Genomic DNA, 23,223 nt, shown 5'->3' on the forward strand with positions numbered 1-23,223 from the left:
TAAACATTTCCTCATACATTTTATACTATGCAACTGGTATAGTAACTAATTGAAAACAGATTTATGGGACATTAAACACATTAAATTTGTTTCATATGCATAGTACTGATCTTATATCCGCCTCCCTGTAGTCATGGGTGCCGCCATATTCTCTATATCTTTGAAAGCGATTAGAAGTACTTTCAACACGCTATTTTTTAGTATACGCACAAACAAAAACAAAACAAATCTGATTGTAAGATTATCTGTATAGAGATCTTAGATACATATGCAGATCACCCGTGACTCAGACAGATATAAATAATATATCAAAGAAGAAGCATACACACATACACACACACACGCAATGCAATTGGAAGCTTCTGAAAGAAACAAATGTGAAAGATGCAGCGGCTTGCAGTATACGGATATTTTATGGAGCCGGATTTCTTCTTGTGAAACTATAACACATTACGTAAGATCTGTGCAAATCCACATCTTAGTGTGTTACACTTTTAACAAGAAGAATACCGGCTCCACATCTTCTGAATACACATGCCTATTAGTAACCATTTTGTGTGGCCATTTCCATTTTCATCTGTTAACTTAAATAAAAAGAGTAATATATTTCCCTCAAATATGTTCTGTTTTGTAGCAGAACTCTGGTCAAATTAATTGTTCAATATAAAAACTGAGATATAGATGTTTTATGACTAAGAGCTTTTTTTTTAGCTTACCACATTTTTGCAGTATCTTTGAAATGGTGTTGGGGGTTAGAATTACTTTTCTTTTGACTGTTTACCCTTCCCAATATTTCTCTAGGGTATTTACTGCTGTATGTTTGCAATGCAATTTGCCACGTAGAGAATGAATTGTGTATATATATGTTACAGTTAAAGTACAGAAATCAGTTCATGTGCACATTACCTAGTTAATCTGCAGATTAACTAGGGTGATCCGTTAAAGTGCAGACAAATTGTTTCATTTCTAAAATTACCTAGGTAATCTGCACATTACCTACTAGGCACTAGTTAAAGTGCAAAAAATGCACTTTAGCGCTAACATATATATATATAAACTAAAGGGAGTCCCATGGTTTTTCCTATGATAATCAGTTCATATCACGTTTATATTTCCCATTCTGCATTCTGAATTGTTACAGAATCGACTTCCCTTCACACAGTTAAAACTTATTGCTAAGACATGATAGGTCTTAACAGTAAACCTGCAACCCATTATGGAATAATGCAATGAGCACAAATAAATGTAAGAACATCGTACTGAGAATGTGAAATATCTGCCATTCTAGCTGTAATGTATCTGTTATAATACAGTTGAAAAACAAATAATACACTTTCAAGCACTTTAGCTTTTTAGAAAAGTTTGTTTCTCTCATGTAAACTGTTTATTGAAAAAGAAGCCGAAGAATGTTCCGAGTGCTCTGTTCTAATCAGAAACTGCCTCTGGGAACCTTACCATGGGTCACAGCCCGCACGTCTTGAAATTCTCTGTCTGGGAAATTATCTATCTATGCAATCTATAATAAATACATAGATTAGATAGATAATTTCCCAGACAGAGAATTTCAAGACGTGCGGGCTGTGACCCATGGTAAGGTTCCCAGAGGCAGTTGCGGGGCCCAAGGCTCTGATTAGAACAGAGCACTCTGGAGCGTACCTGCCCTCGGCCAAAATCGGAACATTCTTCGGCTTCTTTTTCAATAAACAGTTTACATGAGAGAAACAAACTTTTCCTACTTTAACTACACGGAAGCCGTTAATGTGCACATTACCTAGGTGATTAGAACAGAGCACTCTGGAGCGTATCTGCCCTCGGCCGAAATCGGAACATTCTTCGGCTTCTTTTTCAATAAACAGTTTACATGAGAGAAACAAACTTTTCCAACTTTAACTACACGGAAGCCGTTAATGTGCACATTCTGCACTCTAACTGAGCAAATCAGTTAATCTGCAGATTAGCTAGGTAATGTGCGCATTAACGATTTCTGCACTTTAACTGTAACATATATATATATATATATATATATATATATATATATATATATATATGTATGAAGTCTCATGACATTATTAGCTTTATCATAAACCATAAAGAGATGGCCGAAACATGACCACATGTTTACAAGCATTGCCCATGCTGGATAAAACAAGTACCCTGACAATGTATCTGGCAGTTTGCCAAGCAAAATGCGTTGGCAGTTTCCTGTGGAGTGTGTATTGCTCCGATGTATTAATAAATAACATCTCTTGTCTATTCATGCAGTGTCTCTGGTTGTGCTCATAATTAAACACATATCCCCAATCAAAATATCTGTTTCTGTTGGCTAAAACAAAGCAGATTTCTTTTAAAATATATATAAATTTGTAATTTTTCAGTTCTGCTGAATCTTTTGTTCTGAAAATTCAAAATACCTCATTTTTTGAGTAATCGGTGCCCATGCTGTTCGGTATTCGTCTCGTCTTAAATGAAATTAATACCGACCATTCATGGAACATTTTTTTAAATAAAAAAATGTCGTGTTGGATGTGCACAAAATTTTCGGTTCTGCCGAATCTTTTGCTCTAAATATATACAAAATACTTCTTATTTTTAATATTCAGCACCCATGCTGTTCAGTATTCATCTTGTCTTAAAGGGACAGTCTACTCCATAATTGTTATTGTTTACAAAGAAAGATAATCCCTTTATTACCCATTCCCCACGTTTTGCACAGCCAACACGGTTATATTATTATATACTTTTTACCTCTGTGATTACCTTGTTTCTAAACCTCTGCAGACTGCCCCTTATCTCATGCAGTTTAGCCAATCAGTGCAGACTCTTAAATAACTCCACGGGAGTGAGCACAATGTTATCTATATTACACACATGAACTATCAGTGTCTAACTGTCAAAATGCACTGAGAAATTAGGCAGTTCAACGGCTTAGAAATTAGCATATGAGCCTACCTAGGTTTCGTCTTGCACAAAGAATACCAAGAGAACAAAGCAAATTTGATGATAAAAGTAAATTGGGAAGTTGTTTAAAATTGCATGCCCTATCTGAATCATGAAAGTTTCATTTTGACTAGACTGTCCCTTTAAAATTAAATCAATATCGGCCATTCATGGAACATGTACACTCATTTTCGTTAAACAAATGTAAATGTTCCAGGTGCTCCATAGAGAGGCCAAAAAGCAAGTGTGTTACCAGTAAATGCTAAAAATGTGCAAACAGGAGACAGCGCAAACCCCGATTCAAGGTAATGTATTTAACACAATAAAAACATGCAATTAAACATTGCACTTACTAGCTGTAAGTAGGTAAAATAGTCCAAACATACAGTCCTCAAATCACATGCAGGTAATCTGTCAGCATCCATGTTGATAGTCGCGATCATCTAAGTTTCAACTTGCATCCATTACAGAGACCTACTATGGTAACCCATGCTATATGTGACTAGAGTACCAGGACACAATGGCTAAGAGAGATGGTTGTGGTGTGTATTGCATCAGTGAATACTAAAAGGGACAGTTTACTCAAAAATTTTCTCCCCTTTAATTTGTTCCCAATGATTCACTTTATCTACTGGAGTGTATTAAATTGTTTACAAGTATTTCCATTACCCTTATATTGACATTTGAAATAGTTTATTTAGCCTGTGGCATCACCACCCATCCTGAAAGTTTTTGGCCTCAAGGCCAAGCTCTGTTAACACAGCCAGTAGAAGAAATTACACTCCCAGTGGGTTATAGAAGAGATAAGGTAATAAAATGTTAATTTTCCATTGAAGTATTGGTGATTGGTTTATGGATAGATAAAGAAGCAGATATATGTACACAATGTGATAAAGTAATGATATCTGATTATAACTACAAGCTCAACCCGTTTTATTAGGTTGTAGCTTCAAAACACAAAACCAGGTAATTCATATACACAAATAAGTGTTAAAAAAGCAAATCTCAAGTATTTTTGCTAATGGAAGTGTATTGCAAGCATGATTTTATTTAAATTGAAATGCACCTATGCACATTTCAATTTTGATCTTTCTATACCTTTAAGGACTCTTTAATAATATAAGTGGGCTTTGCTTGGAAGGCCACATGCACCAAAAAAAATATTACAAAAGCTGTGATGCAAAAAATATTTCTAATGACATTTGTGCTTTGGGCTTCAAAATCCACTGTTATACTCTGTAATTGTTTATAAATTATGGTTGGCATTTAAACACTTATGGTTGGCATTCTCTGCCTTAGATAAGGAAATTGCATAGTTTATGTACCTGTACCGCTATATATGAACTTTGGTCATAATTTTAAGCATAAACTACTCTGAGAAAGATGTTGGATTCTTTTAAAGGTTTATCTGGTAAACACAGATAGAAAAGTAGACAGAGTAACTGATGAATGTGTGTATTTGTATTTGTGTGTGTGTTTGTATTTGTGTGTGTGTGTGTGTTTGCATGTATGTGTGTGTGTTTGTATTTGTGTTTGCATGTATGTGTGTGTGTTTGTATTTGTGTTTGTATGTATGTGTGTGTGTTTGTATTTGTGTTTGTATGTATGTGTGTGTTTGTATTTGTGTTTGTATGTATGTATGTGTGTGTGTTTGTATTTATGTTTGTGTGTTTGTATTTGTGTGTGTGTGTTTGTATTTGTATTTGTGTGTGTGTTTGTATGTGTGTGTGTTTGTATGTGTGTGTGTGTGTTTGCATTTGTGTGTGTGTGTTTGTATGTATTTTGTATGTGTGTGTGTGTTTGTATGTATGTGTGTGTGTTTGTGTGTGTTTGTGTTTGTATGTCTGTGTGTTTGTATTTGTGTATGTATTTGTATTTGTGTGTGTGTTTGTATTTGTGTGTGTGTTTGTATGTGTGTGTTTGTATTTGTGTGTGTGTTTGTATTTGTGTGTGTGTTTGTATTTGTGTTTGTATGTGTATATGCATTTGAATTTGTGTATGTGTGTTTGTATTTGTATTTGTGTGTGTGTTTATATGTGTGTGTGTTTATATTTGTGTGTGTTTGTATTTGTATATGTATGTGTATTTGTATCTGTGTGTGTTGTGTGTTTGTATGTGTATCTGTATTTGTGTGTGTGTGTGTTTGTATTTGTATGTGGGTGTGTGTAAGTGCTCAGAAGATGGGAATTATATTTAAAGGGACATTAAAGTATTTTTTTTTTAGTTATGCAGCAGAAAATAATTGACTGCATTGCAAAGGATCTGCATGCATTGAATTGAAAATAATTGTAGCATGTATCAATGTTAATATTCTGCACTCTATGGAATGTACTCCAGTCTCTCGGGAGGGGAGTGGGAAAAAAATGCAATTTTTAGAGCTGAATTATTGTAAAAGTAGGTAAAATAAATAATGAAATTGCATTGCAAAGTTAATTAATTGTGCATGATTAAACTATTTAGGGGGGCATTCACGTTTTGAGATTAAATGCTGCTTTAATTCACATTTGTTCAAGTGATGGGATAATAGAATTTTAATATTTATATTGTAGAGCAAATGTTCCTCTTGACATTCATTCTACCATTCAAATGTTTATGGACAACAAGTGTTATTAATCAAATGCTACATTTTCTTATTCATTCTTTTTAAATAATGAAGTTTATATACATAAATATTTGAATACTATATAATATAAAGTGAAAACTAAGCATCTAAAAATACATGTACAAGAAACATTCTGCAGTCTTTTAGAGTAAATGAATGAAGTCACCAAGTTGTATTATTATTATTATTAAAAAAAAATGTTATAACTTTAGTTATAGGTCCATATTGTTATACAAGATGAAACACAGACAACACATCAAAGCATAAAGGGACACTAAAGTCAAAATGATGTTTCATGATTAAAATAGAGCATGCCATTTGAATCAACCTTACAATTTACTTCTATTATCTAATTTGCTTTATTCTCTTGGTATCATTTGTTGAAAAGCATACCTATGGCTCTGGAGCAACAATTCACTACAGGGGACTAGCTGCTAATTGGTGGCTGCACATATATGCTCTTGTCATTGGCTCACCATATTTAGCTATCTCCCAGTAGTACATTGTTGCTCTTTTAACAAAGGATACCAAGACAATTAAGTAAATTTGAGAATAGAAGTAAATTGAAAAGTTGTTTAAAATTGTATGCTCTATTTATTTGCTTTAAATCATGAAACTACATTTTTGGGTTTTATGTCCCTTTAAATTACATTTTGTCCAAATCAAGTCATTGCTAGCAATATATTTAAATTCTACCTTGTTTTGCTACCTCCCATAGATCCAAGTAAACAGGAGTTCACCATCTTTGTAACAAAAGAGTTTAAAAACTCAGTTAAAATTACAATTAAATAAATACATTTGTTTGTATATTATACTTGTTTTTTTAGGTGAATTTGAAACTGAGCTTGTAGGTTCCGACAGCATCATTCTTACTCTAGCTAGGAAGTTTGGTATTAAAAGACCAGTGCCAAAACAGTTAAACATACCCGTTTCTCTTAGTTTTTGTTGTTAGTTTGCTTTCTTGTAAGGGTCACAGGAGGGAATTGAACAGCAAGTCATTGCTCTTTATATGTCTGCAGCGGGCTCCTGTGTCGCACTTAGTCATAAGCCACAAAATGATGGAGTGCACGAACGATTGCAATTCTTGTTTCTGCACCATAAAAGCCAGACACTGATCACTCGCTTTTAAAACTTTTGCATCAACTCATAGAAAGCTTAAATCGTATCCGCAGCACCATTAAATGGACAGTTTTTTTATTCTTCCAAATCTTCTTCATTATATGTTTCACACTTTTAATTATACTTTGTTTTCTAATGAAGGAAAAAATGAATTGAAAAATATATTTAACAACGAAGTTGCTGTATTTTTTATTATTTTTTTTAAGATAAAGGGGAGTTTCATGGTTTACCAATTTGTTAATGTATATGATATTGGTGTATAATATACTTAACATATTTATAGTGCAACTGTGCCAATTATTGAATAAAAAAATTAGGTATTTTTGGGATGGCAAAAAAGATAGGATAAGTACCCAAAATCACATGCTAACATATATAACAAACATTTATCAAGAGATAATTATTCAATTTGATAAAAAGATAAAATAGAAAGATTAAAAAATTAAATAAATAGCAGATATTTAGGATATACTTTGTTTTTAGATGTAATCAGTGGTTTACATATTGGAAGATCCTTATCTCAAGATGTTCATTGGACCCTAAAATACATTCTGGACCCTAAAAAACATTTTGACCATAACAGTGACCTAGTATGTAGTCCGCCACACTTATTTTCTGTCATTTTATCACAAAATGTACAAATGTATAACACATGCATAGTAATAGCAGACGATTCTAAACAGCAGCTTGTTATCTATAAATCTAGGGTAAAAAAAAAAAAAACTCTCAAAATGTAAAGGTCACACTGAAGGATGAATGCTATCCTGCTACACCATGTATGAGATTAGTTGTGGTGGTAGGTTTGAAAAGGTGATTCATATACTGTCTTGGTAAACAAGAATGGGGAGTATAGTTTTTAGAGAGTATAGTAATTTGTGAGTTAGAGGCTGAGTCTATCAAACTGAACCCCATCACACCGTTAGGATGGTGTCTTAACAGTGCAGGGCTTTAACGCCGTTAGGATGGTGTCCTAACAGTGCAGGGCTTTAACGCTGTTAGGACGGCATGGAATGTCCTACCTTATATGGCTTCATGCAGCATCCTCCTTTCCGGGAATTAAAAATTGGACCTGGGAGCATGCATAGCAGCGTAGGCAGTCCCCTTTTGATCACGGCCTTGAAATCACACGATCACCGACAATCTCATGATTTATTTTTTCAAGCAAATATTAAACATTTGCTTCCGGCATGAAGGGGTTAAGTTGAAGCCTTGGCAAGCAATTATTGGCAAATGTAAAAGCAAGAGTGTGAAGGAAACTTTAAAGGGATATCAAACAGTGCTTAAATTGTGCTAATTTGGTAAAGAAAAATATATTAAATCAAATCATTAAAAGCAACAGATTATGTAAAAAAAAAAATAACCCAGCAAACAACTTACTTGTTTTCTTGCAAAATTAGCACTTAAACATTCTCAGTGTAGCCCTGCCCCCGGTGTGATAAGAGTGGAGATTTTTTTAATATCTAAGTTTTATTCTGTCAGTTCTGAGCATGAACAAATCTGACTCCCTGTAATTTAGTATATTCATTTTATAATAAACCAGCCTAGAAGTTCTATGACATCAGGCTAAGATAAACCTTCTTGCAGAGCCCCACTCTTCCATGTAGGGCTGTGGTAGGAAGTAATGGACACTGCACAAATGTAGTGTGAAAAATAAATAAAAGGTAAAATCCATTGAAATAGATGAATAATACATATTGCAATGATTTATATTAAGTATAAGCAACTGCTTAGTGCTTTTTTTATTACAACAATTAAACAAATTGCTTAACATCACTTTAAGAACTCAGATTTCTAGGGTATACAAATTCTTGAAACAAAAGGGGAAATAAGTAATGCAGGACTGAGAACTATCACAATAACAGAATTCTGGGATGTTAGAACACGTTTATTTAAAGGGACACTCAATCAAAATTAAACTTTCATTATTCAGATAGAGCAGCAATTTTAAACAACTTTCCAATTTACTTCCATTAACAAAATGTGCACAGTCTTTTTATATTTAAACTTTTTGAGTCACCAGCTCCTACTGAACATGTGCAAGAATAAGTGTGTATGCATTTGTGAATGGCTGATTGCTGTCACATGGTACGTGTATGCATTTGTGAATGGCTGATGGCTGTCACATGGTACAGAGGGAGTGGAAAAAGACATAACTTTTAAAATTGTCAGAAAAAAAATCTACTACTCATTTGAAGTTCAGACCAAGTGCTATTGCATTGTCTTGTTTTCTTGCATTTGTTGATTATGCAAATCTACAATGTTGACTGGTCCTTTAAGTCTGATGATATGGGCATTATTGCTGACATTTTTTATTCCTATCTGTCATCTATCTGCATGTGATTCAGGACTCTAAAGAAAGATGTGTCAGATAATCAGAGGGAGGTGAACAAATTCATTTAAAAAAAACTCCCAATGAATTTGAATCTTTGATCTGAGTGGACCAGATATCATAGAAGATGCAACAATTAGGGGAGAAGTGTAGGGTGATTAGTTGGTTGTTAATGGATAATGGATTAATGGATTACCACAAGGTCATGCAAAAACTTTGGAGATATTTTGAGAATTATATTGTAATGTAGGCGTCTCCTCTTTACAACAATGACATCCAGGGCCCTTCATAGCAAGATAAACAGCTTAAAAAATGTAAGGGAACTTATTGCAGGTAAAATAACATATTTTAATATATGTTTTATTCAATTACTTGTGGAATGGGTGGCAATCCACCAATAGAAACTTTAGGAGTCTCCCTTATCAGCCAATAAGCTTCTATCCCTCAGTAGAGCTGTGGTTACAAATATACACCCCATCTTAGTTTAAAATCAAAATACAAAGGTTTATCTTAAACTACTTTTTTTAAATCCAACTTTTTAGTCTTTAAATAGTTCTCTTTTAGATGTATGAGAATGTATTGACATTTAATTCCCTTTAAACAAAAACATTACAAATAAGTTGGCTATTTGAGTAGCTGTCAACAATATACTAATCATTTTTGTGGCCTCTAAAATATTCCTGTTCTTGTATCATTACACAACCACGCCAAGGAAAACCTCAAGCAAATTATTTGTTTCCAATAAGCTTTGCACCCACGGGTTTGTTTAGAACCAGCCAAAGTGATTATTAATAATGCCTGGTCACACACTGCGGACCTAATGCCAATGAAGAATTGATTGGACGTCATCATGCAGAAATCAGAACCCAGGGCTTCCTAACAATAGCTGAGTTATGACACATGAAAAATGAGTCTGTGAGTGAGATTGCATCTCTAACAACATGCAATTGATTGCAACCGATGGTGAAAATAATATGAATATTTTCTGTTGTAGGATATCAATATAGTATAATTTTTCTCTCAGGTTACCTAGAGATATGAAATGAGACATAGAGCAAAGGAATGCTTTTCCTGAAAGGCCCAGTTTACTAAATTTATATGTTTTCCATGAATCATATTTATTAAAGGGAAAGTAAAGTTAAAATTAAACTATCATGATTCAGATGAGCATGCAATTTTAAACAACTTTAAAATTTACTTATGTTATCAAATGTGTATCGTTCTCTTGGTATCTTTTATTGAAGAATAAAACTAGGTAGGCTCATAAGAGCTTTAATACTCTATGGCAGCAGTGTTTTGCAACATTGTATAACAAAGCCACAAATAATGTTGAAAACACTGCTGCCATAGTGTACTAAAGACACGTGCACACTCCTGAGCTCTTATGAGCCTACCTAGTTTTACCCTTCAATAAAAGATACCAGGAGAATGAAACAAATTTGTTAACAGAAGTAAATTGGAAAGTTGTTTAAAATTGCATGCTCTATCTGAATCATGAAAGTTGCAACTCAAAAATCTCTCCATCCTTAGAAAATGCATAATCTGCAAAAAAAAAGTTGAATAAAACAAACACATTTTGGTTAAATTCGGTTTAATTTCATGCTCTTTAACTCACCTGCAGGACTTTAAATAATTGTATATGGTTTCTAATCTTATGTGTTGATTCACAAAACTGACTTTTGAAAATGACACACTGGCCTATATTTATCATATATCAGGTCCGCCAGACCTCGCTGAATGCGGAGAGCAATACGCTCTCCGTATTCATCATTGCACCAGCAGCTCACAAGAGCTGCTGGTGCAACGCTGCCCCTTGCTGACTCGCGGCCAATCGGCCGCCAGAAGGGGGTGTCAATCAACCCGATCGTACTCTATCTGGTTGAATTGTGGCGATGTCTGTCCGCCTGCTCAGAGCAGGTGGACAGGCTATGGAGCAGCGGTCTTTGTGACCGCTGCTTGATAACTGCTGTTTCTGGCGAGTCTGAAGGCTCGCCAGAAACACGAGGCATCAAGCTCCATTCAGAGCTTGATAGATAGGCCCCACTATCGCAGCTCATTATAGAAAATACATATGGTGGGAACTATAATAAATCAACACATCAGCACTCTTTTACCAATATATGCCAGTTTCCTTGCTAGATTTGCCATGCATTAAGCGTTCATGGCTCTGTTTTCATCAGAATGTAACAAAGTTCAAAGCTAATAATTTAGAGCTGTAACACTTTTCTCTATCTTGTTAGATTAATCTGAAATTGTCAAAATTCAACTCTAAAAAGAGTTGTTACATTGATTTAACTTGAGCTACACTTGAATTCTATAATTTGCTGAATGTGAGAACGCTCTGGTCTCTCCTCCCTCTATTTATGTCCCAGATTTTTTTCAAAGAGACCACCTGCATCTCTCCAAGGGACATCCAAACCCTGCCCAAGACATCCAAACTTTATCCTGTTTTAGACAACCAAGACTCTTCACCAAGACCATACAGACTCTTCCTTCAACAGTACAGACTCCTCATCAAGACTGTATATACTCCTTCCCCAGGCCAAACAGACCCAAGACAATGCAAAACTCACCCATTTATAATACAGACTCAGCCCCAGGTCCATCCAACTCCTCACCAGGACATTACAAACTAATTTCCCTAAACCACACAGCCTCCACCCAGGACAGTAGAGAGGTCTAGTTAGGGATACCGGGACTCCTCTCAAAGACAAGCCAAACTCCTCCCCAGGACAGTACAGACTCCATATCTCCCAGACTCCTCTCTACCACATATTCCCTGGTAATGACAATTCATTTAGGGAGGTTTGCACAAGACAGTAAAAAAATAAAATGAAAAAAAATTGCAGTATATCCATATTTCTTTATGATATAATTAGCATAGGTATTTAATTTGATTCATGTTAACCCTTTTTTTCTACAGTTGCTGCATAGTTACCACTGCTGCTTTAAACAAACCACTGAAATATCTTCTCAGCTTGATTCATGTCTGTACTGAAGGCATTCATCTGCTTTTTTTTAAGATTAACGATCTCAATAATGACAATAGAGAGGCACAGATAGCATCATTGAATTTTTCTTGGGCAATTCAGTTGCTGTAGGAGCAATGTGTGGTTTCCGACCGTCGTCCTAAGAACATTCATTTTTAATAGTACTCCCCCTCCTTTATCATCTTCACTAGTGCGGATTACAAAAGAGGTTTGTCAGCTGCCATTAGACTGTTCTGCTACTGCAAATGTACAATTCCCCGAATTTGTGTTTCGCCTTAAGAAAAGTACTTAATATATGTTCCTAGCACTCTTACAATCACTTAACATAGAAATAAATCTCACATTCAAGCTTTGTAAGCAGAAAAACACTGCACGATGAAGCCTGTTCTGTATCTTAAGGCACCCTGAAGGCATGGTTTTATCAGGCTTGAACATCTGGATACATCTGAGATTGCTGTGCTTGGAATCTATGCAAAGGAAATCACTATGACTTTATAAAGGTGAATGAAAGCAAAGATTCTCTGGCCTTTGTTAAAATTTGCCAGTGTTAATTGTAAACAATTGTAAACACACATAAGATGAAAAGCCCAGAAGCTCGGCTCTCTCATAAAAGCTCACTGGAATGATAATAAAGCTTCAATTGCAGTGTGGTCAGTTTTAGAAAGTCTTATTTGTTTAGTAATAAGCAGCCTTCGGAATCGTCATTGCTTCATTTATGTGGGGTAAAAGAGGTTTAATCTAACTCATAGTATATAGTTTAGCTGCATGCAAGTAAAGATAGACAGATACATATATATATATACTGTATATATATATCAGAGAGATATACAGACAGACAGATAGATAGATAGATAGATAGATAGATAGATATTGATAGGCAGATATAGATAGATATTGATAGATAGATAGATAGATAGATACATAGAAAGATAGATATTGATAAATAGATAGAAATTGATATTGACAGGTACACACTAGCATGTGCTATCCTAGAAATAAATATAGAAAAACATATCAGTTAGTTTCTGTTAGATTCTATATGGTACAGTTTCAGATTGCTCTGTACTTAAAGGGACACTCAAGTCAAAATTAAACGTTCATGATTCAGATAGAGCACACAATTTTAAACAACATTCCAATTTACTTCCATTAACAAAATGTGCACAGTATTTTTATACTTACAATTTTGAGTCACCAGCTCCTACTGAGCATATGCAAGACTTCACAGATTATATGTCTATGCATTTGTTATTGGCTGATGGCTGTCACATGAAAAAAGAGGAGGGGAAATAGACATAACTTTGAAATTTGTCAGAAGAAAATCTACTACTTATTTGAAGTTCAGACTATGGGGTAGATTTATCATACCCCGGACGGACATAATTTGCTATAACGAATTATGTCTGCCCTGCATCGCTAAATCATTTCTGGTGAAATGCTTGTGCAATGCCGCCCTCTGCACATTCGCAGCCAGTCGGGGGTGTCATTCATCCTGATCATATCAGATTGGGATAATTGCAGTCCGCTATCTCTCATGACCACTGCTTCTTAAGCCGGAAACTTCGGAGGTAGATTGCAGCATCTGCTGCTTGGTAAATCTACCCCTATGTGCTATTGCATTGTTTTGTTATCATGCATTTGTTGATTATGCAAATCTAGGTATGGGTGTACCTAGGTACACACAAGCCCGGCGCTTCCCAATACTAGATCTATAAACAATAAAAACTATAAATAAAAAAATGAAATATCAAATATATATTATAGTAGTGTATATATAAAAATCATACACCAGCAGAACACAAAAGGCCAATGTAATCCAAAAGGCGGCAGCACTCTGTCAGAGGACGGTCAAATCCTGGTGTGTGATGATCTAAAGAAAAAAGAAGAACAGACGCGCCACCATGGCCTAGTACCACCGACACAGTATGATAAAATTGCAAGATGTCAAATAATACTCACAAAGTTGAAGCACCCAATGGTGCTAATGGGGCAGGCTGGAAGTTCGCAGTGGTTCAGCTCACTGTATGGAACCTGTTCAACAGCAGCCCTCGGCTGTACCTATAAAGCTTCTGATGTATCCTGATGGTAGGACGTATGTATACTATGGGCTTTGTACCATATGACATATATGTCATTTTGGGTTAAGGGGCAAAAGAGACATTGTAATGGAAAAGTGCCAAGCTGTAATTCATTAGGGCAGACATTTCTCTTCTAAACTCTCCTAAAGGGAAAGGCATTGACGGTCCGTATCAGGAAAAAGCAGGTGTTAAGAAGGCTTCCCCAAGGGATTTCTGAGCGGACACCATTGCTGCTTCTATACAGTGAGCTGGACCACTGCGAAGTTCCAGTCTGCCCCATTAGTACCATTGGGTGCTTCACCTTTGTGAGTATTATTTGACATCTTGCAACTTGTGTCGGTGGTACTAGGCCATGGTGGCGCCTCTGTTCTTCTTTTTTTTTTTTTTTAGATTATGCAAATCTACTGTATTTACTGGTCCTTTAAATTACAAAAACAAAATTTAATTTTCTCTATTATAAAATTACCTGCTGTGCCTTTTTAAATTGAAAGATAGGTTCATATAAGATTGATTAAGTGAGTAGTTTTTAAATTCGTGAAGATATTTATATTATTTTACAGGTCAAATTAGTGAGGCCTATTTATCAAGCCGTCAACCGCAAATACGCTGGAATTCCACAGCGTAATTGTGGCGAGCCTGATTCCCCTAAAGACCGGCAAAAGTAGAATTTTGTGATGTAACATACGATCCGCCGGTCTCAGGCCGACACAGAAAGATGCTTACATCACTACATAGGTTCCAAATGTAAATTCTATCCTATCCTGCCGCTCCTGGAGCCCACCGCAACTAAATAAATGTATTAACCCCTAAACCGCCAGCCCCCACATCGTCATAAACAAAATTAACCTATTAACCACTAAACCTAACAACAACTCGCTAACTTTATATTAAATATTAACTCATCCCTATCTTATAATAAATTTAAACTTATCTTTAGATTTAAATTAAACTATATTAAACTATTAATTAACCTACCCTATTATAATAAAAATACATTAAACTATATTAAATTAATGATTAATCCACAAAAAATAACAAACCCTAAGTTACACAAAAAATAAACACTAAGTTACAAAAAATAAAAAATAAAAAATAAATTATCAAAGCTTTAAACTAATTACAGCTAATCTAAGGGCCCTATGAAAATAAAAAAGCCCCACCAAAATAAAAAAAACCTAGCCTACAATAAACTACCAATGACCATTAAAATGGCCTTTTGCGGGGCATTGCCCCAAAGTAATCAGCTCTTTTACCTGTAAACAAAAATACAAATACCCCCCAACAGTAAAGCCCACCACCAACACAACCAAACCCCCAAATAAAAAGCTATCTAAAAAAAACTAAGCTCCCCGTTGCCCTGAAAAGGGCATTTGGATGGGCATTGCCCTTAACAGGGCATTAAGCTCTTTTGCAGGCCCAAGTCCTAATCTAAAACTAAAACCCACCCAATACACCCTTTTCAAAATCCTAACACTGACCCCAGAAGATTTACTTACAGTTTTGAAGATCCGACATCCATCCTCCAAGAAGCCGGGAGAAATCTTCATTGAAGCGGCAAGAAGTCCTCCAAGAAGCCGGCCGAAGTCTTCATCCAAGCCCGCAGAAGTCTTCACCCAGATGGCATCTTCTATCTTCATCCATCCGGCACGGAGTGGGTCCATCTTCATCTTCCTGACTCTGCTGTTTCCTTGTTCCTGATTCCGGCTCGTCTGACTATTCGCTTTGGCTCCTGACTCGGCTCGTCTGACTACCAGCTCTGGTTTTGATTCCTGGCTTGTTATTTGACTTGTAGACTTTTTATTATTTTTTGCTATTAATAAAGGTGTGATTATTTTTGCACTTCTCATCTCAGTCTGATTCTTGGCACCCTGACAATCAGTCGATTGGATTTAAGGTTGAAAAAATCCTATTGGCTGTTGCAATCAGCCAATAGGATTGAACTTCAATCCTATTGGCTGATCCAATCAGCCAATAGGATTGAGCTTGCATTTTATTGGCTGATTGGAATAGCCAATAGAATGCGAGCTCAATCCTATTGGTTGATTGCAACAGCCAATAGGATTTTTTCTACCTTAATTCCGATTGGCTGATAGAATTCTATCAGCCAATCGGAATCTAAGGGACGCCATCTTGGATGATGTCATTTAAAGGAACCTTCATTCGTCGTTAGTCCGTCGGAAGAAGAGGATGCTCTGCTTCGGATGTCTTGAAGATGGACCCGCTCAGCGCCGGATGGATGAAGATAGAAGATGCTGTCTGGGTGAAGACTTCTGCGGGCTTGGATGAAGACTTCAGCCGGCTTCTTGGAGGACTTCTTGCCGCATCGATGAAGACTTCTCCCGGCTTCTTGGAGGATGGATGTTGGATCTTCAAAACTGTAAGTCGATCTTCAGGGGTTAGTGTTAGGATTTTTTAAGGGTTTATTGGGTGGGTTTTATTTTTAGATTAGGGTTTGGGCTGTAAAAGAGCTAACTGCCCTTTTAATGGCAATGCCCATCCAAATGCTCTTTTCACTGCAATGGGGAGCTTAGGTTTTTTTTAGATAGCTTTTTATTTGGGGGGTTGGTTGTGTGGGTGGTGGGTTTTACTGTTGGGGGGTATTTATATTTTTTTTTTACAGGTAAAAGAGCTGATTACTTTGGGGCAATACCCCGCAAAAGGCCCTTTTAAGGGCCATTAGTAGTTTATTGTAGGCTAGGGTTTTTTTATTTTGGGGGGGCTTTTTTATTTTCATAGGGCCCTTAGATTAGGTGTAATTAGTTTAAAGCTTTGATAATTTATTTTTTATTTTTTGTAACTTAGTGTTTATTTTTTTGTGTAACTTAGTGTTTGTTATTTTTTTGTAACTTAGTTTTTTGTAACTTTGTAATTTTGTAGTGTAGATTTAAATTTGAGCAGGGTTAGGTGTTTAAATATATAATATATTTAATTTAATTTGTAGTTTTATGTAATTTTAGTATAAAAGTTAGGTTAGATTATTTTTTATTTTAATATAGTTTAATGTAATTTTAGTTTAAAAGTTAGGTTGTATTAATCATTAATTTAATATAGTTTAATGTATTTTTATTATAATACGGTAGGTTAATTAATAGTTTAATGTAATTTTATTATAATAGTTAGGGTAGATTAATTAATAGTTTAATATAGTTTAATGTAATTTTAAAGGTAAGTTTAACTTTATTATAAGATAGGGATGAGTTAATATTTAATATAAAGTTAGCGAGTTGTTAGGTTTAGGGTTTAATAGGTTAATTTAGTTTATGGCGATGTGGGGGGCTGGCAGTTTAGGGGTTAATAAATTTATTTAGTTGTGGTGGGCTCCGGGAGCGGCAGGATAGGGGTTAATAACTTTATGTAGGTGGATTAGTATAATGTAGGTGGCGGTGGGCTCCGGTAGCCGAGGAAAAGGGGTTAATACGTTTATTAGAGTGGTGATGGGCTCCGGGAGTGGCGGTTTAGGGGTTAATAAGTTTATTTAGTTGCGGCGGGGTCCGGGAGCGGCGGGATAGGGGTTTAACAGTTTAGTATAGTGTGGGTGCTTAGTGACAATATACCAATAAAGCTGGGAAAAAGCCAAAGAGCAGCGAGATCGACGACTGTTAGTTAACAACAGTTCGCTGCTCATCGCCCCGTACTTGGTGCGCTGCTTTTTGACAGCTTTTTTGGTAACTTTGGAGAGCGTATTCAGGTCCGCGGCAGCGAAGTTAGGCAATTCTAGGTGAGCGTATTGGTGCCGTCGAATGCAAGTAAGTTGACGGCTTGATAAATAGGCCCCATAGAGTGAGAATAAAAATACATACTTTTAGTTTTGCTGTTTTGTTAGATCAAATAAAACATTTCAAGAATTACCTGCAGTGCTTTAATTTACTGCCTGCTTAAAGACCTTAGCAAACATCATGAATGAATGCTCCTTGAACCATTTTATAGTGATAGCCTTTACTTTACATATGACCTTTGGAGCTTACTGTCCTAGGTCACACAAATCTGTAATCACCCTGTGTGCCACCTGCTCGTTTTGCAGGTTGTGACTCTTATTTATAACTATGATTCTCTGCATCTCTTCCAGCAATCTTTTAAAACGACATAAAACACATTAAAATTAGAATTCTCAGTTGCCTTATATAAAAGGAAAATGTAACCAAGAGTGAAGACTTTCTGAATACATTAACACAATGTTTGCTGCAATTGTTTTTCAATGACCAAACTCCTGCCCAACACTTAACCTTATTCAGAGAAGCTAATTTGCACTTGCTATGTAAAACATTAGTGCTTTTTAAATAGGTAATAATAATAATAATATATTGCTGTTGTCATTTTGTTATAAAAACTTATTTTGCAGTATGTATCTTATTATCGCTGCTTAGACCAATTAGGGACAATGATATACCGCAGAGTGAATCATGTGATGTCTGTTATGTGAACTTCCAATTCTCAGAAATGGGAAACTCACAATTTTAGTTTACTTACAGGAAAATCGTCAAAATCAATAATAAAAATATATTGCATTTTTTAAAAATACTTTATATTATAACCTAAAAGTCTTTTATGTCTTTTTATTTCTGTATGAATGGCTCTCAATGTTTCATCAGATTGCAGTAGCATTGTGTACAAACAACCGTTTAACATCCTTGTCTATATTATGATCAGTAGCGAAAAAGTAAGATCAGAAGACTAGAATATGTCTGGAACACAATAGTGCTGTCCCATTAATCCTTAGCTTATAAATTATCTGACCTTTACAAATGTGATCTTTCTGCCTTTAGAATATTTAGCGATATGCTCAATTTGTTGTTTTTCAAAAACATGTTCTTATGTTTTGCAGCTAAGAAAGCAATAGAAGAAGAAGTAGAGAAAAAGCCTGCACAAACAAAGAAGAAAGTCAAAGAGCTGAGAGTTCTGGATAGTAAAACCGCTCAGAATCTGTGTAAGTATGAAACTATGTGGTAACAAGATTGTAGGTAATATATACAAAAATAAACAATTATAGCGAGCACATACACTTTCTACATAGAAACATAGAGTTTAAAAAAAAAAACCTCTCTTGTTAACCTTTGCTGAAGAAACAGCATTGCACTACTGGCATCTGGCTGAACACATTTATTTAGCCAATCACAAGAGACACATGTGCAGGCACCAATCATAAGCTAGCTCCCACTAGTGTAGAATAACAAAACATACCAAAAGAACAAAGCAAATTTGAAAATAGAAGCAAATTTAAAAGTGCCTTAACCCCTTAATGACCACAATGTACCCTGTATATCACTGGTCGTTAAGGGGTTTTTGAGGACATAATAGCACAAGTCTAGCAAGAAAACGCTATTAATGCCCTCCCTCCAGCAGGCTTTGTGGAATAGAGCAGTCTCAACGCTGGTGGCAAGACCGCGCTTTAAAACAATCAAGTCCCAAAAAAAGGCCAGCGACATACAGGGTACGTCGCTGGTCCTTAAGGGGTTAAAATGACACGCTCTATCCGAATCATGCAAGTTTAATTTTGACTTTCCCATTCTTTTAATTAAAATAAAAATACAAGAAAAAATAATGGCAAGGTAATAAGACTTTACTGACTTGTGTCTGGATGAGTGATGTGAAATTAGAAGCATCTTACTTAGAAGTCTTTAACTTTCTCTGCTTTAAATTATTTTAAGTGAAACTATTTTGTAGTTTATATTTAGGTGTAAATACTTTTTAGGCCTTTTTTTTTGTTTTTGCTTCTTCTGACATATATTTCTATTTCTAACCCAGCTTGCCGCCATCTGTAAGCTGTGTTTGCTAAAGCAGCATACACCTTTAGTGAATATTTAATGAATCCTTCTTAGAGAATAAGGAAAACAGTAAATTCAAAGCATTATAACCTTCAGCACTAAAGTTTTCAGCTTCAGTCCTAAGGGACGGAACTCAGGCAAGTATTAAAAGGGACATTAAATGGAAATTAAAGTCCTAATTAAACTTTCACAGTTCACATAGAAACTTTCAGAGTTCAGATAAACAGAAATTTCAGACTGCATCTGTTTTAAAAGTTATGTCTAGTTTCACTCTTCCTGTACCATGTGACATCAATCAGCCAATCACAAATGCATATATGTATAGTCTGTGAATTCTTGCACATGCTCAGTAGGAGCTGGTAACTAAAAAAGTGTAAATATAAAAAGACTGTGCACATTTTGTTAATGGAAGAACATGAGAATGCTGCTTAAAATTGCATGCTCTATTTGAATCATTAAAGTTTCATTTTGACTTGAGTGTCCCTTTAATTTAAATTCACAATTACCTAGATTACAAGTTTTGCGCTATAGAGGGTGCGAAACGAATGCAACAAATGTTGCATTATTTCACACTTCATAGCGCTGCCATTACAAGTTTTAGAAAAGCCGCCTTGTGCTCCATACCGCACAAAATCCAAGCACTGCTTTGACGTGCTCATGCACACTTTCCACATAGACATCAATGGGGAGAGCGTGTTAGAAAAAAACCTAACACCTGCGATTGCGGAATGAAAAGCTTCGTAACGCAACCCCATTGATGTCTATTGGGAAAAAAAAGTTACGTTTAAACCCTAACATAAACAAGAGGAAGGGAAAAACTCCAGAACGGCTCAATTAAAACTCTTTATTAATTAAAAAGCATATAATAACCGTGGGCATAGGTTTAGGGGTTAATAGTTTAATTTAGTTTCTTGCGATGTAGGGGGCTGGCGGTTTAGGGGTTAATAGGTTTATTTAGTGGCAGTGATGTAGTAGGCCAGAGGTTTAGGGGTTAATAACTTTATTTAGTGGCGGCGATGTCGGGGAGTGGTGGAATAGGGGTTAATACCTTTATTATAGTGTGGGCGATGTTGGGGTGCGGGGGAATAGGGGTTAATAACTTTATTATAGTGTTTGCCATGCAGGAGGGTCTCCGTTTAGGGGTTAATAGGTAGTTTATGGGTGTTAGTATACTTTGTAACACTTTAGTTATGAGTTTTGTGTAACAGTTTTGTGGCGCAAAACTCATAACTACTGGTCTCAGATTGCGGAACAGATCGTGTCGGTATAGACTGTAACGCAAGCTTTTTAGCCTCACCGCAAAACTCATAATGGCAACGCTACATAAATCCCATGCAAAAACGTCATTTTTGCGTTACAGGCTAAATGCTTGCAGTACAGCTATAGCGACAAGACTCGTAATGGCTGCAGTCCGGTTTTAACGCTGAAATGGCAATTTTTTCAGCGTTAAAACACGAACGCAAAACTCGTAATCTAGGTGATTGTAAATAATAACCCCTGATATGCCGATTGCAAGCACAACTGTTTTTGTGTTGAACATGGACCTAAAGTCTGGGATGCGCATCTGTTTTTGCTATTTAATTTCCATAGTACAAAGGCAGCACACATTTTATAGCCTGTGTAGCCAAAATGGTGATAATCCTCTAAAAAATTATTGAGGGAGGGACAAAAAAAATAATATATTTTTCTAATAAATCCACTATATATATTAATAATTAAAGCTTATATGATGGATTCAAAAAAGAAATACATTTATTACAGAAACATTGCCCTCAAACTCACTTTTTGTCCCGCCTACATTTAAGGAAGTTTACTATGAAATCTTGTGAGATTATGGTGAAATCAAACAAGATCACAGTAAAGCAAAGTGAGAAGCTGATTGGTGAAAGCTCATAGAGCACTTATTATGGTGAGCTGAACAAGTGTAAAATAGATAAAATATATTCTGTTTTAGATAGAGATAATTATGTAATATATTTTTTAGTCCGCTTTTAATAGATATTATGTATTAAGTAGTTTAACATTTGGGTAACTTATACTTACAGCCAGTGAAACCAAGCTAGGAACGCAGTGGGGGATTTTCAGCAAATTTGTTGGGCACTTGTGCCATAGGTTTGCTGCATATTTCCTAGGCTTAAAGTGAAGGTAAACTTTGATAAATGAAAGTCTGGTTTTTAAAAATACTATTAAAAACAGGGGCTCTTTCCCCAGGTCCGGATGGGTTTATCGCCTTATTCTACAAAACTTTTTCCTTGCAACTGATCCCTATCCTCACCAGATTTTATAACTCTGCCTTCACTGAGGGCAAGTTACGTCTGAAATTTCTGTAGGTGTCGATCATCATTGAGGCTGCGGATATGGGGATCCCCCATTCTCGCCCTGTCAATGGATGCTGAAAAGGCACTACATGTTCTCCGCTCCTACAGCATTCGGCCTTATGGAAGCCTTTCTCACGGCAGTGGGATCTCTTTATTCTTGCCCCACGGCGAGGGTGAGAGGCCTGGACTTCTGTTCAGGAGTAGTGCATATCAGAAATGGGACGAGACAAGGTTGCCCCTTGTCCGCCCTCCTGTTTGCCCTTGCCATCGAACCGCTCGCAGCGGCAATAAGGAGCTCAACTCAAATCAGGGGACTGATCCTACATGACACACCTCAGAAATTAGCTCTCTATGCTGATGATTTGATGCTTTTTATCATGGATCCGGAAAATTCTCTCCCCGCACTATTTGACCTCCTGAACAGGTTTGGAAGTATTTCCTATTACAAGCTAAATCTTGGAAAACAGAAGCCTATCCCCTAAACTTACCTGAATCATCATTGCACTCCCTTAGGAGGAAATATAAATTCCAATGGTCTATATTAGGCCTAAAACACTTAGGGGTGTTCCTCTCTCATGATATTGGAATAGTTTTATCTAAAAATTTTAATGCCCTTCTATCCCAACTCCAAAGGGACCTGTGTTCCAGGAGATACAATGAAATCTCCTGATTTGGGAGAATCGCTGCGGTCAAAATGATGCAGCTTCATAATTTAACGTATCTTTTTAGATGCTTGCCGATAAAGGTCCCACTTCTGCTGCTTAATAAATTCCAAGCAGTGATCAATCGGAACGTATGGAATGGGAAGAGGCTCCGCATTGCAGCCTCCTTGATGCAGCGTCCAGTCCTCGCTGGAGGACTGGGTCTTCCGAGCATCAGGCTTCACTATGAAGCTGCCCTTTTATCTCACATTTCGGAATGGAATGAAAAAGGGACTGGTCCTCGATGGTTAGAGATTGAAAAGGCATCCTTGCCGGCTCATATGACCTTGCTGGATCTCATATGGATCCCATCCCATTGCGCCTCGGATATCCCGATCAGCAACAACATTATCCTGCACTGCAGGAATTCCTGATTGTGTCTCCGCC

At 36.1% G+C, this 23,223-nt stretch overlaps 1 protein-coding gene across 1 annotated transcript in view; it reads left to right on the top strand.

Moving 5' to 3' along the window:
• Positions 1–23,223, top strand: part of DIAPH2 (diaphanous related formin 2) — a 2,325,141-nt gene that overhangs the window by 1,098,616 nt on the left and 1,203,302 nt on the right. The window contains 1 exon segment of the mRNA XM_053699395.1: positions 18,878–18,979. Within this exon segment, the coding sequence (XP_053555370.1) occupies positions 18,878–18,979 (102 nt within the window).

Source organism: Bombina bombina, chromosome 1 (assembly GCF_027579735.1).
Source record: "Bombina bombina isolate aBomBom1 chromosome 1, aBomBom1.pri, whole genome shotgun sequence".
Classification (NCBI taxonomy): Eukaryota; Metazoa; Chordata; class Amphibia; order Anura; family Bombinatoridae; genus Bombina; species Bombina bombina.